Source organism: Arachis hypogaea, chromosome 9, assembly GCF_003086295.3.
Source record: "Arachis hypogaea cultivar Tifrunner chromosome 9, arahy.Tifrunner.gnm2.J5K5, whole genome shotgun sequence".
Lineage (NCBI taxonomy): Eukaryota > Viridiplantae > Streptophyta > Magnoliopsida > Fabales > Fabaceae > Arachis > Arachis hypogaea.
In genome coordinates, this window is record NC_092044.1 from 17,574,338 (window position 1) to 17,592,237 (window position 17,900).

At 34.0% G+C, this 17,900-nt stretch overlaps 1 protein-coding gene across 1 annotated transcript; it reads left to right on the forward strand.

Moving 5' to 3' along the window:
• The first annotated feature begins 15,769 nt into the window (after positions 1-15,769).
• On the forward strand, positions 15,770-17,497 carry LOC112708955 (DELLA protein RGL1-like). The gene has a single exon (XM_025760868.1). It carries the CDS (start codon positions 15,770-15,772, stop codon positions 17,495-17,497), a length of 1,728 nt encoding a protein of 575 aa, XP_025616653.1.
• Positions 17,498-17,900: the final 403 nt, after the last annotated feature.

A 17,900-nucleotide genomic window follows, 5' to 3' on the forward strand; every position in this document is an offset into this window, starting at 1 on the left:
TATCGGAGCTTTGGACAAATAAGCCTTTATTGACTCAAATGCATGTTGATGCTCATCTGTCCATTCAAACCGTGAATCATTCTTTAATTTTACTAAAGGCGCAAACACTCAAGTTCGGCCAGAAAGATTCGATATGAACCTTCGAAGGTAATTCACCTTCCCTAGGAATGACTGTAATTCTTTTTTTGTCTTAGGAGAGGACAATGCTAAAATCGCATCAGCCTTATTCTTATCGATTGCAATCCCTTTTTTATGAACGATAAAACCGAGGAAGTTTTCTACCGACACTCCAAAGGCACATTTCAAAGGATTCATTTTTAACCCTTTCCTTCGCATAGTAACAAATGCCTTTCTTAGATGATCAATGTGCTGACTCACCAAATTTGATTTGACCATGACATCATCAATATATACCTCCATAAATTTTCCAATATACTCATGGAATATGGCATTCATTGCCCGTTGGTAAGTTGTGCCAGCATTTTTCAAACCGAATGGCATAACCACCTATTTATAAGTGCCTAAAGCCCCGGGGCAACGAAAAGCAATTTTGGACACGTCATCCTCCATGATGAAAATTTGATTATATCCTAAATAACCGTCCATAAAACTTAGAATCTGATTCCTTGCTGCAGAATCAATTAACATGTCTGCTATGGGCATAAAATATTCATCCTTCGGGGTAGCATTGTTCAAATCTCTGAAATCAATACACACCCTTAACTTCTCATTCTTTTTCATTACAGGAACAATATTCGAAACCCATTCAACATAGCGTGCAGTTCGAATAAATTTTGCTTTAATTAACCGCTCTATTTCCTCCTTAATCTTTTGATTGATTTTTGGAGCAAAGCGCCGAGGGGTTTGCTTCACAGGTCGAGTATTCGAATTTAATGCTAATCGATGTTCTACAAGAGAACAATCAAGACCATGCATCTCATCCCAAGCAAAACAATCCTTAAACTCATGTAAAAGATGGAACAATTCAGTTCAAAAAGGATCCGCAAGACCCTTACAAAGGTAGGTAATTTGAACATCACTAGTAGATCCCAAATTAATTTCCTCTAGGGGATGTTGGGACTCAAAGCCTTTTGCAAAGTCATCAACTTTTACTGAATGTTTCTCAAAATCCAAAGGTTCCAAATCATAGATGCAATCAAAAGAGAAATCAACAGATTCATTAAGAACGAAATGAACTTGATCATTTGCTGAATTAAAAATAGCTTCATTTTCAATACAATGAACTTTTGCTATTTCATCAGCAGTTTGACTGATAGCATCATTCGTTTTACAAGAAGAAAAAAAACTTAAACCATGACTAAATTCGATAAAAGACATCGAATTTTTACTATGAAAAGAAGAAGAAATTACATTCCTAAAAGATTCAACTTCATCAGAAGAATCATCTTTATTTTCTACTGAAAGAAAATTACTTATATATTTATTTAAAGTTACTAGGTAATCCGAGACATCTTGTGCATGATCCATCGAGCAACGTCTCGAATTCCTTCTAAGATGAACAGTCCCAACCAGTTGGCAGTATAGTAAGATGTGGATGATGCAATTTTACCATCAAACCTTCTGAAGACAAATAGTAGCCCTCACAATTGAAAGAATTTAACACCCTGTCAATATTTAAAGGCTTCAGTTTTGGACTATACACTCTAAAATCAACATGTAGCTGTTCGACATACAAATTCGAATCAGCTTTAACAAGTTCAGGTTTTCCATTTTCTATCCAAAGAAGGACATTCTGATGTATAGTGCATGGTACAGCTCCAACTCCGTGAATCCAGTCCAGGCCTAATAAGGCATTATAACTTGCTTTCGAAGGCACCACCATGAAAACAGTGTTTTGATCAGTAGATCCCACTCACACCCCTAAAGTAACCAAACCTTTAGCAGGAGTAGAAGTACCACTAAAGTCTTTTACGGCAATATTGGTGGGAACAAAATCATCAGGATGCTTGCCAACCTTCATTAGGATCCTCTCCGGCTAAAGGCTTATTGCTGCTCCGCCATCGATTAAAACCTTGTTTATCTGAATCTCACTCATGGTTGAAGTAATATGAAGCGGGCGGAGATGGGATTTTTGTTTCTCAAAAGGCCTCAGAAAATACCCTAGTTCATCTTCATATCGGATGAATGAAAAGACTTCTTCATCATCCACATCATAATCATCTTCAGAGTCACCTTCATACTCACCTAAATACTCAGTCGGGATAATTGAAATAATCCCAACCATTTCATCATCTCCCTCTTCAAAATACTTTTCTTCTAAATTAACATCCTTGTCTTTATCAACACCTGAAGTGCTAACTACTGCTTTACCTTTATCCAACTTCGCAGGAGAAGGAATACCCTTTGGACAAGTTTCTCCATCAGACAGAAAAACAATTTGAAAATGCACTGAAGGTGTTTCCCCTTGCCTCTATCATTTTTAGGCTTCTTTGTTTGCTGCTGATTCCTTCTTCCTCTACTCCTTGGATATCCCATAGCTCGGCCACGGTAATAAGGATACTGGCCTCAATGAGGTCTTTGATGTCCCCACTGTGGGTTTCGCCTGTATTGAGCATCTCGATTCTGGAATTATTGACAATTCCAAATCTAATGAACTCCTATAGCTTGAGAATGGCTTATTGGTGCGATTGTATTGTGTTGAGGAGCCTTAGAGCTTTGTCCTTCTGCTCGTCGATTGGGTTGCTTCTGATGAGCCTGCTCCTTTCTATGAGCCAATTCCTTTTTCATCCTTTTTTTTCGAAGATCGCTGTAGCCTCAGCATCAAACACAGCATTACATCAAGGACACAGAGATACGTCCCGATCTTTGAGCTTTTGTTGCACCAAGAAATCTAACAAACCATCCCCCACACGAGGGTATACAGATCGGACTTCTGATTTAAAATCACCTAAAGCCACATCGAAATCGTAAGACATTCAACCCATATTCACTCCAAAACATGGCTCAGCAAAACTGGCTTCAGCATCAAAAGGATCATAATCAACCTTCATCTCCTTTTTCCCATCATCAAATTTAAAATGCCCTTCCATAATAGTCTCCTGTATAAGGTCCCTGAAATGAACACAGTTGTTAGTCGAATGACTAGTTGCTTGGTGAAACTTACAATAAGGTTTCCTTTTCAAATCTTTCACCAAAAGTAAAGTTCTGCCCTCAGAAAAAATTAACTGTTTATCTTTAAGCAACACATCAAAAATCTTATCAGATTTTGAGATATCAAAACTATATCTTTTTCACTTTTCAGTTTTGAATCATTCGACTTTTCACTACTAGGGAGATTTTTTAGCAAAGAACAAACATAAGGAGGACCCTTCTTAAGTTCGGCCAAATCAACCTCTGCTTCTACATCGGATTCCTCTTCTGAGAATTCCATGGCCACATAAGCAACTTTTTCTTTTCGAGTAAAGGGTCTACTCTTTAACCTTTTTTCATTCTCATATTTCTCTTTTTCCTTCCTCAAAAGTTCAACCTGATGAACCCTGTCAGCCAAATGAGCTAAATCAGGAATATGCACATTAAGCAGTTTTTGACGCATATAAAATCCTAACCCCATAATTGCTATTTTCACCACTTTACTCTCAAGCAATGACACATGACTTATACTTCTAGTATTTTTGAAACGTATCATATAGTCATCGTTGGTTTCACCATCTTCTCGTTTCAAAGCTACTAGATCAGTAACTGCTATGTTCAATTCCCTCGATAAAATTGGGCATGAAAAGCAGTTTCCAGCTGAGTCCAAGTTGTTATCGAATTTGGTCTAAGATTCGAAAACCAAGTAAATGCATTCTTCGTTAACGAAGAAGGAAAATACTTCATTTTCAAATTCTCATCATTGGCTAGATTCCCAATCTCGACCAAATATTGAGCAACATGTTCAGTGGTCGATTCTCCAACTTTCCTCACAAATTTTGTAATTATTTTTGAATTTTTCACACCTCTTAACACTTCGGCCATTTGAAAAACTTGAGGGAAAGCAGATAAAAATATGGTCTATTCATGAACACAACATTCAAACCGACTCTTTTTAACACATCTTCCACAATTCTCGTAACTTGATAACTTTCACCACCCTGATTAGCGCGTAATCGGGCCAATACATCATCCATATTTTGACCTCGGTGAATTAACTGAGGATTATCTTTCTTTCTTAAAACATTATTTTCATTTTGAAATATATTTTTGAAACCCTCATTATTCCCCCTGGCATCATGCCTTTCTCCTTCATCATCATCAACTATTCGAACAATTCGTTCCATTTGTCTTGCAAGATATTCGAATTTTGATTCGTGATCAGCCATCATAGGATTCAAAACTATGGTCATTTGGTGAGTCAATAAATTGACCAAATCATGATAACTCTCTTCTACCTGTTGTCGAAATGCTGCTATCAAATTAGAGGCATTCGACGTAGAACCCACACTAAAATCACGAGAGTACTCGAAGTGTTGTTGTAGATTTTCAGAATTATTTACTTCAATCATACTTCCAACACGAATAGGAGGAACAACACCACCCACTGATGGAGTATAACCAAGAGAAAGGCCATAAGGAGGCCAACTAGTAGTTACTGGAGGCTGTATTGGTGGTAAATTACCATGTGGACGAATATTGTGTCCATTATTTCTAGTCTGAACACTAGTAACTATTATGCTTTCACTTATAATCATGCCTTCTAAACGCGAAATAACGTTCGAAGGATGTACAATTACTGGTATACTGTCAATGGTGGACGAACTACCATTCACATTCGACATTTCATCTGCCATGTGAATAATTCTTCACATCTTAATCGCATACACCAAATGACACCAAAATCATTTGACACACTTCAGTTTCAAACTGTCCCACTGGGCCTGCCAATTTGTTTTATCGATTTTTAGCAAATCGATGGTGGTTCGATTCTAATGGTCTTGGAGCGAAACCTACTCCTTGATGAGCGGATAATTTATACACTTTTTGGCATCATTTTCATATAGTTTTTAGTAGTTTTTGTTTAGTTTTTATTAAGTTTTTATAGGTTTTAGTGTTAAATTCACATTTTTAGATTCTAATATGATTTTTTGTGTTTTTGAGCAATATCAGGTATTTTTTAGCTGAAATTGAGGAGCTGGAATAGAAGTCTGATTCAGAGACAGAGAAAACACTGCAGATGCTGTCCAGATCTGACCTGCCTGCATTCGGAAGGGCTTTTCTAGAGCTACAGAAGTCCAAATAGAGCTCTCACAATGGCTATGAAAATATGACTTCCAGAGCTTTTCATCAATATATAATAGTCCATACTTTGCTTCGGATTAGAAGGCCCAAAACTGATGTCCAACGCTAGCTTCCTGCCCCTTTCCAGGCGTCCAGCGCCCAAAGAGCAGAGCCCAGCATCCAAAGTCCCAAAGAGGACTCCTTAGCTGGCGTTTCACACCCCAGAGACCTCATAGCACATGGATCGTATCAAAGCTCAGCCCAAACACTCACCAAGTGGGCCTCAAAAGTAGATTTTAGTACTAAATAGACTATTTTACCCTTACTAGTCATTTGTTTAGTATTTAAAGACTTTTTACACGTTTTATCATTCATTCTCCATTAGGGAAAACCTTTTACACCTCTCGCTAAGGGAGGTCTGCCATTATTTTCATTTACTTTGTATTTTTACTTTCAGTATCAGTTTCTAAACCTCCTAGGTTGAGGGAAAGAGCCCTGCTGAGTCCTATGAATTAATAAAAGTATTACTGTTTCTTCTTTGATCCGTGTTTGATCTATCTCTAAGATGTATATCCCGATCTTTATCGTGATGAACAGGACGATTTGAAAAATTGGCTCTGTTAATCACATTAAGATGAACGTGCCTGACAAACACCCGCGTCTACTTGGGTTCGTGTGAGTACCTGGAAGAAAAGCACGAGCCAACAGCTATGGTTATACATCTCTCAGACGGTTAATCCATAATTTTGTTGGGTCTTCTCGAGACACCAGTTCAGCCGATTTCTGGGAAGATCAGGGTCTTCGTGGTATAGTCTAGAATCCAAAGAAGCAGCGTTCTCTGATTCGGAAGATTCGACCTTGTCTGTGGCATTTTGAGGAGGATCGCCACGAGAATGGGCTGCTATGCACTTCACCCTTCGTCAGATTGAATACCACGACCACTGGCCACGGCCGTGTTCATTCTGTAGCAAAGGAGATCAATGACCATGGGCAATGGCTTTGATCACTTACAGCCTGCCATAGAAGAAGATCATTCACAAGCAAAGAAGACAATAGTACCAGAGTTACTTCAGAAAGACAAAGCAACTCCAACTCTCAACTCTATTCCTATCATATAATTCCAAATAGCTAACTTCTTAATCCAACAACTTCTGATTCCGCCTGACTAAGACCTGCAAGACAACCATAGCTTGCTTCAAGCCACAATCCTCGTGGGATCGACCCTGACTCGCTCAGGTATTACTTGGACAATCTAGTGCACTTGCTGGTACTGCTGCTGTTGTACAAAATAGCGTGGGTTTTGCGTACACGCGCACCACTCCTCTTTTGCAGGTGCCAGTTTTTCTATAAGTGCATCAAAGGTCCTCGAATTAGGCGAGCATTTAGAAAAGTAAAAGGTTCAAAAGGTGTAAAATAAGATTTTCGAAAGATAAACTGGCAGAAATCGAAAATAAAAAGGTTTGCAATGAATTTAAATAAAGCTATAAAAAATGCCTTCGAGTGAATCAAAGGACTGTTGACATGGAGATTAAAGATACTGGAACATAAATTAAGCAAAGAAATTAAACGTTACTTGAAAGGTAAATTCAACAAGAAAAGTAAAGTTTGCTGAAATTGTAAATTGAAAACATAAAGACATAGAAGGAACCCTACAGAAATCGAACTCAAATGCAGATTCAGAAATTTGCTGGGATATGAGTGTGCTTGAGTGTATTTCTGAAGAAAAGTTCCAGTCTGATTTCCTAAGACTTTCTAATATTTATAACCCATTTTCATAACCGATCATTAATGACATGATGCCCCCTCGTGTGCGAAATTTTGGGTAACCGTTTCCGCTCTTTTGCCCAAAAGCGTTACTAACAAATCCTTAACTCAAAGAAGGCCTTCGGTCTTTTTTATTCGAGTAACTGCTTGATTTATCATTTCCATCGAATCGGTGCCAAACAATTTCCACTTAATGCTTGCACGCAGGGACGGACATAAGGGGGGCGAGTGGCGGCCTCGGCCCCCCAACTTTTTTTAATAGTAATAAGTTATTATGTATAATTTAATTTTTTTTAAAAAATTATTTATTATTTAGTCTAGTATAAATAAAAGTTCAATCTAATTTAAATATTAATAATTTTTAATATCTAAAAAGTAAGTAACAATATTAAAGAAATCTGAAAAATATACTATTACTAATATTTTTTAATTAAATAAAAATTTTCAAATCTCATAAAGTGAATTCTTTTTCAACTATAAATATTGTGAAAAATAACTTAGAAACAAAATAAAATATGAATTTCTTGCTAATTGTCTTTTAATTATATTGAAAAGAAAATTACTGAAAAATTTGACACAAATTCTATTATCGGTGAATTTTATGATACGAAGATTCGACCACTTCGTTAATAAAAAGTATACACATATTTTTTTACTTTAAAATATATTCTCTGTTGGTATATTTTTTTAATACATCTTATATTATATAATTTTTTACATAATTTTTAATATTATATGTGTTTTTGGCCCCCCATAATATCATTTCTGGATCCGTCCCTGCTTGCACGTGTATCTCTTTTGATGGTCTCTGCTTCTATTTCGAACTTTATAAACGTTTTGAATCGGCTTAACTTTCGAAAGTAATTATTTTGATTAATAATTTCTAATGTTTAAATTATTTTATTTAAGTCTCTAACATTTTAAAATAATCTTAATGTTATCCTATCATTAGTGATATGTTAATAGAGTTGAAAGTAGGACAGTATTGAGGTAATTTTGTTGTACTAGGGTGACCAGTTGTGGTTTCAACTCAAAGTTGTTCGCAGCTATAGGAGGCACCACAATGCTTTTTCCATACAGATCTGCTGTAGGAGCGGAGAAAGAGCCAAGTACTCTCCTTTGTTGTTCATTCCCATTCGGGTTTGTCACATTGGCATTATCAACATCATTAGGATCCATAGTGGATTCTGCAGCCTTGTAAAATCTTGCTTGTTGTAAACGTCGCTTGAAAGTTCTTTCAGGTTCAGGATCAAAGTCTAAGAGAAGTTCTTTGTCTCTGTTCCTGCGCATACACAAACAGAAAACAAGAAAAAAAATGGAAATCTCTACGTCAGAGTGCAGAGAAGTCCCTGTGAGGTAACCTGTGTAAAGAAATAAAATAAAAATACTAAATAAATAAAAAAATTCAAAAATTAACAGAAAAAATAACAGGGAGATATTAAAATAAAATCAACTGGGTAACACCAAACTTAATTTCAAAAATTACCAAAAATATTAATGCTATTAAAATATTTTTTTCTATTTTTTTGAAAATATTAAAAATAGATTTTAATAAAATTAAAAATAAAACGCCTAATCTAAGCAATCAAGCAACTAATAGTTGTTAATCACTATCAATCCCCGGCAACGGCGCCAAAAACTTGATGCTGTGATTTACAACCCACAAACTAACCGGCAAGTGCACCGGGTCGTACCAAGTAATACCTTACGTGAGTAAGGGTCGATCCTACGAGGATTGATGGATTAAGCAACAATAGTGTTTGATAGCCTTAGTTAGACAAGCAGAAAATAGTGTTTAGATGTTCAAAAAGCATTAAAGAGTAAAGAAGAGTTTGAAGAGACAGGTGAATAAGTGAATAAATTGGGAATAAAATATGGAGAAGATAGTTAAGGTTTCAGAGTTATCTATTTTTTCGGATTGACTTTTCTTACTAACTAATTTAATTATGTAGATTTAATTCATGGCAAACTATATGTGACTAGACCCTAATTCCTTAGACCTTCCTAGTCTCCTCTAAAATTCATTAACTGCCAATTCCTTGGTCAATTAATTCCAATTAGAGGGTGATGATCAATTTCTAGTTTATATGTCACAAGAATCCTAATTATCCAAAAATAAGGGGATTATATGTCATGTATCCCGTTAATTACAAACAATTAGAAATTCAGGATAATATGTTTTCAAACTGTTGTCCAAGTAAATAGTTTTTTCAAGTTTTACAAGAACTCAATTAGAACATGGGTCATACTTCCGTTCCATCCAAATTCATAAAATAAAGAACGAAAACAATTATTGAGATATAAATCAAAACATGGATTAAATTAGAAAGATCAAACGAATCAATCCATACAAATAGACAGAGCTCCTAACCTTAACAATGGAGGATTAGTTACTCATGGTTCAGAGAAGAAAATAAGGATTCTGGTAAAATGTACCGAGTTCCAATCTAATGGCATGTCAATTCGTATTTATAACTAATCCTAATAAATTTAAAATCTAATTATCTAAAATTAAAAATAATATCTTTTCCTAAAAATAAGATTTGAATTTAAATTCGAATTAATTAACAAGTCTTCAGTTGATGGGTGGGGACCACTTGATTTGTCCATTCTGCAGCTTCTAATCTGTGTTTTCTAGGTTGGAAACTGGGTCAAAACAACCCAGAAATTGCCCCCAGCGTTTTTCTGCATTTTTCTGCACGTGGCGCATGTCACGCGTACGCGTCATTCACGCGTACGCGTCGATGGTCTTTTCTGCGAGTCACGCGGACACGTCGGTCACGCGCACGCGTCGCTGAGCAAATCTTCAATTCACGCGTACGCGTCAGTCACGCGCACGCGTCGCCATGGATACCTCCAAATCACGCGCACGTGTCAGGCACGCGTGCGCGTCGCTCCTCGCAGCCATCTCCTTTGATTCTTGTGCTGCAGAAACTCCATCAAATCCAGCCGAATGCTACCTAAAATAAACAGTATTGTACAAAACTCAAAATAGCATCCATAGTGGCTAAAATATAATTAATTCTTGATTAAACTCAACAAAATCCATGCAAATTCACTAGGAAAAGATAGAAAAGATACTCACGCATCACTAGCGAAGGAGATGGTGGAGACGGCATCGGCACAAGCAGATTGGACAGCAGAGTTAGAGTCATGTAGGTGGCTCCTCCAGTTCGCTGTTTCCTAGTAAGCTTTGCCGCGTTGCTCCTCGCCATTGTTCTGCACTACTCGCCTTTGCTTTTTGCCACTCGCCGCTTGCATCCTCATCGTTTTGCAGTTTCTTCATTCTTTTTGTGCTTCTCCAGTGCAGATTTGTTTCTGCTTCATTTCAGTTCTCAATTACAGTTCTAATTTTATTTTTTTTTTTTTTGTTAATTCTTTGATATTTAAAATGTAAATTTGTTGATTCTTTAATACCGATTTCTTCTTCAATTTCATATTTATTACATTTTTTTCTTACTGCTGTTAGTGTTTCTTGTTTATTCCTTCTGCTTCTATTTAAAACTTTCTTTCGGCATTAGCCTCCCTTTTGTTCATCCCTTCGAAAAGGTCATTTCCCCATGTTTTATTGGAAGCAGCCAATTTTGTCACCATCATTTATTTTCTATATTCCTTTTTACGCGCTATGCTGAACTTCTTAGGAACGAACAAAATTCAGATACAACATATAATGTGAGAAATTTTTATTTACTCTTAGAATATGTTTAATGTGTGTGCTAAAAGTAACTACAATTTTTGCTTTTTGATTATATAAAAAAAATATTTTTTTTTAAAGTTTGTAATTTTTTTAACAAATATTTTTAACATTTAATTTTATTTAATTTTATTCCTAGATGTTAGTTCCATCTAAAATACTCAGGATCAAATTGACTATGTTCAGAAATAACTTTTATACAAATTAAAAATTTTAGAAATAAAATTAAATTCATTTAAAATATTATCTAAAATAATTAGGATATGAGATGAGCTCTCAAGAGCAACCGTTTTGTTTTCTTTGTATCATATTTAAGAATAACTTTGACATAAATTAAAAATTTTAGAAACAAAATTAAATTAATTAAAAATATTAAAAATAAAAATGAATTAAATTAAATGTTTAAAAATATATTTTTAAATTATAAATATTAAAGACAAAAAATATTTTTTATCTTAACTATTTTGCATATGTTCTAATTGATGTATACAAAAAGAGTAATTATAATTGTCATCGAAGCACATTAAATATTGGATATATTTAAAAATTAGAATTTATCTATTATGTATTTTAAAATATATGTTAAGATTATAAATAAAAATTTTTTTATTAAAAATATAAAAAAATTTAATTTTTTAATATATTTATTTTATATTTATTAAATAAAAATATTTAAAAAAATTTATTAATAATAAATTTATTATATATTTTTATGATACATATTAACTAAACCTTAAAAATTAACTAACATAATTTGGAATGTGAAATTTATCAATTTATTGATGTGATAAAGTTTTGGGGGCTGATTATTAATTGATTTTTATTATTTTGTTTTTTTGTTATTAGAATATTTTTTAATTTGATAGAATAAAGATTAATCTATCAATAAGAATTCTATTTAAAAATTTATCCCTCGTTAATAAATCATTACATGTATAAAGAGAGATTCGAACGTGAAAAGCATTAAATAATTTTTCGACAATACAAATATACAATGCTTTTGATGTGTCACTCGAGGCGTGTTTTGATCTTGCCATTTGTTTCGATAATGACATATCCATTAATGGTTGACGGCTGAAGTTGATGAAACCAAGGAAAATATCCCCATCCAAAATTGCAGGATTCGCCACAAGTTCCTCCCTCAATATTATTAGCTGGTAATGAAGTTTTCTAAAACTTGTGTACCTATAAAAGTGAAGGTGGAAATAGAAAAAGATTTGTTATTTTTGTATAAATTAATTATTAAAAATTATTATATAATAATTTATTTAAATATATTATATTATTTAATAATTTTTTATTATTAATTTTATATAAAAACAACTGAAAGTAAATTTGTATTATAATTAAAATTAAAAAACAATATTTATATATTTTTTATATTTTTTAATATAAAAAATATTTTACTTTTTTATTTTTATTATTTATTTCTAATATAAAATTACAATATAAACAAAAACAATAATATTTATTTGTATTCTTTTTTGTATATATCCTTCGGAATATGAAAAATAAATTTTTTATTTTCTTTAATTTTTATTAAATATTTTAATATCATTAAAAAATATACGCAAAAATAAGGGCAAAGCACGTTAATAAACTTTTTGAATAACAAAATTACATGAATTCTTTAAAACATAAAACGTTATGTACATATTTTTATAGACAATTTTATATAAATTGAATTGATTAAAGTCGATCTAGCTATTATAGTGATAAATCGAATCAATCAAATTTGAACTACTAGGATTATAAATAGATTGAATGGATTAGATTCGACTTAGTTAATTTTGAAGTCTATCCATCGTAAATCGAAACTATTAGCTTTGAATTACATACACGGTTTTTGTCCTTAATAATTCGAATTGAGTGGATTCGAATTAGGCACTAGTAAATCAAATGGACTTGTTTCGATTCACATTGAACGAAAACTAGTGGTAAATCGAATTCATTAGTTTCGATTTAGTATTTATATACCTATATAAAGAATTCGAATTACATTTCACCAAACCTCACCCTCAAAGCGAATTTCAAAAAAAAATTCCACCAAAAAACTTGTAGGATTGATACTATGAAAATAGAAGACAAACCGAATTGTATCTATCGGTTAGACAGCGTCACTCATATTGCTAGTTTCATTCATGAAGAGGTTAGTTTCCGAAATTGAATATCTATAAAAAATAAATAATAGTTTTTTTATGTCAAGTCATTTAGAATTTTGTTATATGCACTACTGAGATTTTTAAATTATAAATGGTAGTTAGAATAATGATCTAGTATTATAATAAAATTCTAAAATTACAAATGCACAGTAGAATAGTGATTAACAATGCTCAGTTAGAATAGTAATTAACTATATCAAAAAATTTTTAGTAGTTTACATAAATTTAATTTAGGTTTCTAATGTTAGATTAAATAAGTAGTAGAAATTTAACAAGAATGTAAATTAGTTTAAATTTTTAGATTTAATATAATTCCTAAACATTATATTAAAGGGCCAATAATTTAGTTTCTTTTAATTTATTTAAAATTGATTTAATTTGAGTTGTTTAAAATTTTTATTAATTTAATTTAGTTTAGTTTATTGAAAATTAATGTAATTTAATCCCTAAATGTTAATGATTAAATTAATATAATTTAATTTAGTTTAATTTTATACTTTAGTCTCATTGAATTTGGCTGAATGTAATTTAATTAAATTATTGAACGTTAGGTTATCCATATCTAGAGTTGTAACACAATTTACATTAAAATTTATTTTTAGTAGAGTTGTCCATTTTAGGTAATTTTTGAAATAACTCAGATATGATTTTGTTGAAAAGGGTCTACATTATTTAATAGTCTTTTGATAAATTGATTTGTTACTTGTGATGGTTCTAAAAGAAAACTTTTTATCATAGTGCAGTTACATCGAAGTATCACTAGCATGAGAAGACAGCATGATGCGTTCCTGAATGACAAGATCGTATCATACCTACAGATAGCCGGCTTAGCCCGTGTCACATAGGACTCGTTCTCATCACTTGGCAGCTCATTGCAGGCCTCCTTCCAATCCCAAAATATCTGCGCGACGGCCTTCGACTTAGCCAACCACACTCTCCTGTATGTAGGTCTGAACCCAAAATGTGCTTCTGTCGTATTCTACAAAACCTCGATGGACACAGCTGCATCAACTCTGATGATGAGAAGGATGTAACCAGATATCACATGATAGTCAAGTTTCCTATGATTACTGGAGATTGAGGTGGCTAAATATGTATGAGGTCCGTTATACCGTCTAACCTCCCAAATACCCTTCCGCTGTCGTAGCATGATTTGAATCAACCATATGCAACTATTTTCGAACTTTTTACAAGCTGTAGTATTTGTCATAGTCCAATTCCATCACTTTATACTCAACCCCACGATGGATGCTATAAGTTTTCACACATAAGATAACTTTCTCTTTATTCTAAAACTGTTGACTGATTTGGAACTCAGCTAGACTTGTGGTGTCCTATGAATCTCTCGTTCCAAAACCGAATTTTACATCTAGTAACCCCTCTAGTCTCATCACATCCAAGTCTAGTGTTGAAAAATACGGTGGGTACTACTGAATTCCCGAGCTCGATGCTCCACCAGGCCCGACTGAAATACTCCTCCCTATATCATCATTGCTGTCATCAACAATCGTGGCAGCTTGTACATTATCGTCATCCCTGAGGACATCTTCCACCGCATCTGGTTTTTCAACCCCCTAGAAATTAGAATTATAATAGGAGTATTCATGTTACACCTAGTTCTGCAATCTTGTCACGGTGTATATCAGCTGCAAAAGATGGAGATGCCACCATATCTCCTGCAAATGCAATTACAAGTAGAGATAAAGACGCTACAACAGGGATTGAACTGGAGGCTGCTGCCATAGGTACTGATTGATGATTCTAATTCGATCCTCCTAAATTAGAGACCACATCCACAAGCTTCGCCAATTGTTTAGGGATTCTCACCTCTGAAAACTGGCAATGATAGTGAAATAAAACTTGCAAATTCTTGTCATTGCCTATCACAAACGTGTTATACTTCACCCCATCCCGAATAACAGAAATCGAAATTCGATAATATAACTTCTTGATCCGTTTCATTTGATGCAAACCCAATTTCTGTAATACGGTATTATGAAAATCAACCAGACTCATAGAAGGTCTAACAAAGACACTCAACGGATCTTTATTAGTAAATTTTATTCCTAATCGCATTTTTTCTTAATCTTGCCTTTGTAGTGCACAAGAACTGGAAAACTATCTTCCGTAATTATGTTGAGTGTCACTCTAATGAGGATTCAACATTATATTTATATTTATATAGGTTGGACGTGTTCTTTAAATCGAATTATATTAATTCAATTTAATAAGGGGTGTTTGTAAATGATAAATCAAATTTAATAGAATTGATTTATCTTATGGTCTTGTTTTTGCGTAAATCGAATTCATCTCATTCAATTTACCTTAGTGCACTCATCATCCTATATAAATAGAATCTAGTAAGGTTGATTTACTACAATCAACCCAAATCGAATGATATTAATTTGATTTATTATGCAAACTCTAAATCGAATGTATTCAATTCGATTTACATATAAAGACCTAAATCGACTTAAGTGAATTCGATTTACGTTAAAATAGGCTACCCACGTAACGCTTTTTAATTTAGGGGATTTATGTAAATTTGATTTTTATTTTATTTCTTTACGTGATTTGTCTAAAAATAATATCTATATTATTTAGAATTTAATTTTGATGTACAGTATAAAATAATTTTATAAATATATTTAATTATATAATTTGAAGACAACAAAATAGCTTTGCGAGAATGATTATTTAAAATATTGAATATAATTAGACAAATTTATAAAATATTTTTTGAGTAATTTAAACTTTACTTGAATTTACCTGCACATACCTACACAAAATATTCGATTTTGAGTAGCTTCCACACTAACATGCAGAGACACCATTGCCATAAAACCATGTATAAATATGGAAAGAAGGGCAAAATGCTCATTGTCCGAGTGCAAAAGACTGCTGATACCTTTCTTGAGTTCTATTCTAACTCAACATGGTGAGCGAGCGTTTCTCTCCAACAGGTTTCAATCTCAACGGAATCCTCGACGGTTATGGTTCAATACAAGAAGAGCATGTTGAGTTTCGAGTCGAAGATACCACCAACACCTCAACAATAACGAAATTTCTTGGAGACATGAATAACAATAATCCAATCCCTTATAATGAGAAAAACGAGCCCCAGCAACATGATGATTTCAAGTTTGATAACTTGGTGCTAGAAGAGTTCAGCTTTTACCCTGATCCACATCAAAAGACACAACCATTATTATTGCCACAAAAGAATAATAATCAATCGTTGGTCAGAAAAATAAGTTCGGTTGAACCACCACGGTCGCCACCTCCGCCTCCTTCATGGGAGCTCCTCTGCAGTTACGGAAGCAGGATCCAGAGGTTAGGACGGAGAAACTTAAGCGGCGCCAGCGAAGAAGCGAAAACTAGCACTAGCATTAGTCCCCAGAAGTTATCAACAGAGGAAATAGTAAGATTGGCAGGAACAAGGTATGTGCAATACTCTTCACAATGGCAAGATAATTGGTTCATGCCAATGCATCCTTATGCTCAAATTGGTTTCATGATTTTGTCTGAAGAGGAAAATAGGGACATTGACCTTGCCCAATTTCTCCTAGCTTCAGCTGATAAGATTGGGTGCCAACAATTCGAGCGAGCGAATTCATTGCTCCTTCAATGCCAATGGAATTCATCAAATCTTGGGAACACAGTTCAGAGACTCGTCTTTCATTTCTCTTGCGCACTGAAAGAAAGGCTGAATAGAGAGATAGGAGGGATGGTGTTAGAGAGGAATTCGCAGAGGGAACTGGTTGAAGCAATGCAAATGGATCATAACTCGGCGATTGCATGCCATCAAAAGCTTCCTTTTAATCAAGTGATGCAATTTGTTGGTGTGCAAGCTTTGGTTGAGCATGTTGCATCAAAAACCAAAATCCATTTGATAGATCTTGGGCTTGGATATGGGCTGATGGCGACAGTTCTTATGCAAGCTCTGGCCGAGCGAAGCGAAAAGCCGGTCGAGCTTGTGAAGATAACTGCCGTTGGATGTGGAAGCAAGAGGGTGCTAGATGAGGCAGGGAGGAGGTTGGTGAGTTTTGCCAAGTCCTTGAAGTTTCGCATTTTGTTTAAGACAGTTTTTGTTGAAGACATTACAGAATTAAGGGAAGATCATTTTGAGATTGAAAATGATGAAGCTGTGGCCGTGTACTCTCCCAATACCCTGAGGATTTTGGTGCCAAGTCCTGATTCCTTGGACAACTTGATGAGGGTGTTAAGGAAGATTAAACCGGCTATTATGGTTGTTGTTGAGATTGAAGCAAACCACAACTCTCCTTTATTTGTGAATCGATTCATTGAGTCCTTGTTTTTCTTTTCAGCATATTTTGATTGCATTGAAACGTGTCTAAATCAGGAGAATGAGTGCAGGATGAGATTAGAAGCAATATTATCTGAAGCAATACGAAACATTGTTGCATTGGATGACAAAGAGAGAGCAGCTAGGAATGTGAAGATACATGTTTGGAGAAGGTTTTTTGCGAGATTTAGAATGTTTGAAACTGAATTTAGTGAGTCATCGGTATACCAAGGTAACTTGGTTATTAAAAAGCTTGGGTTGAGTAACATTTGCACGTTAGATAAGAATGGAAAGAGTCTTATCATTGGATGGAAGGGGACCCCAATTCACTCCATCTCAGCATGGAAGTTTCTTTAAAGGTCATCGTACAAAAGTTAATATGATTGCTAAAGAGTATTTACAAATTTCATATATTAATTAATTAATTATTAATTATTGTGAACGGTGTGGTAGTTACCAACCGTTTGGTTTGTATCCAATTGTTCAAATAAGAGCAAAAAGTCAAGAACCGTTGCTCCAGGAAATTACTTTGTAATTGAATTTGAAAAAATTCTTTGTTTGCCAATAACATATCTCTTAAAAATTTAAAGCATGCTTTGATTCCTATGTGCAACTATAAATATTTTTACAAAATGTTTTAGAAAGAAGTGTGCTTTTTAAATATGGGTGTTACGGTAAGTAACCGGAGATTAATGATGCGGATGGCGTTTGGCGGCCCAAGTATGTGATGGAGGAGAACTCCGGGTAGGTCTGTAACTCG

Coding starts and splice junctions, on each gene's coding strand:
- LOC112708955 (XM_025760868.1), top strand. CDS start 15,770: ATGGTGAGCGAGCGTTTCTCTCCAACAGGTTTCAATCTCAACGGAATC.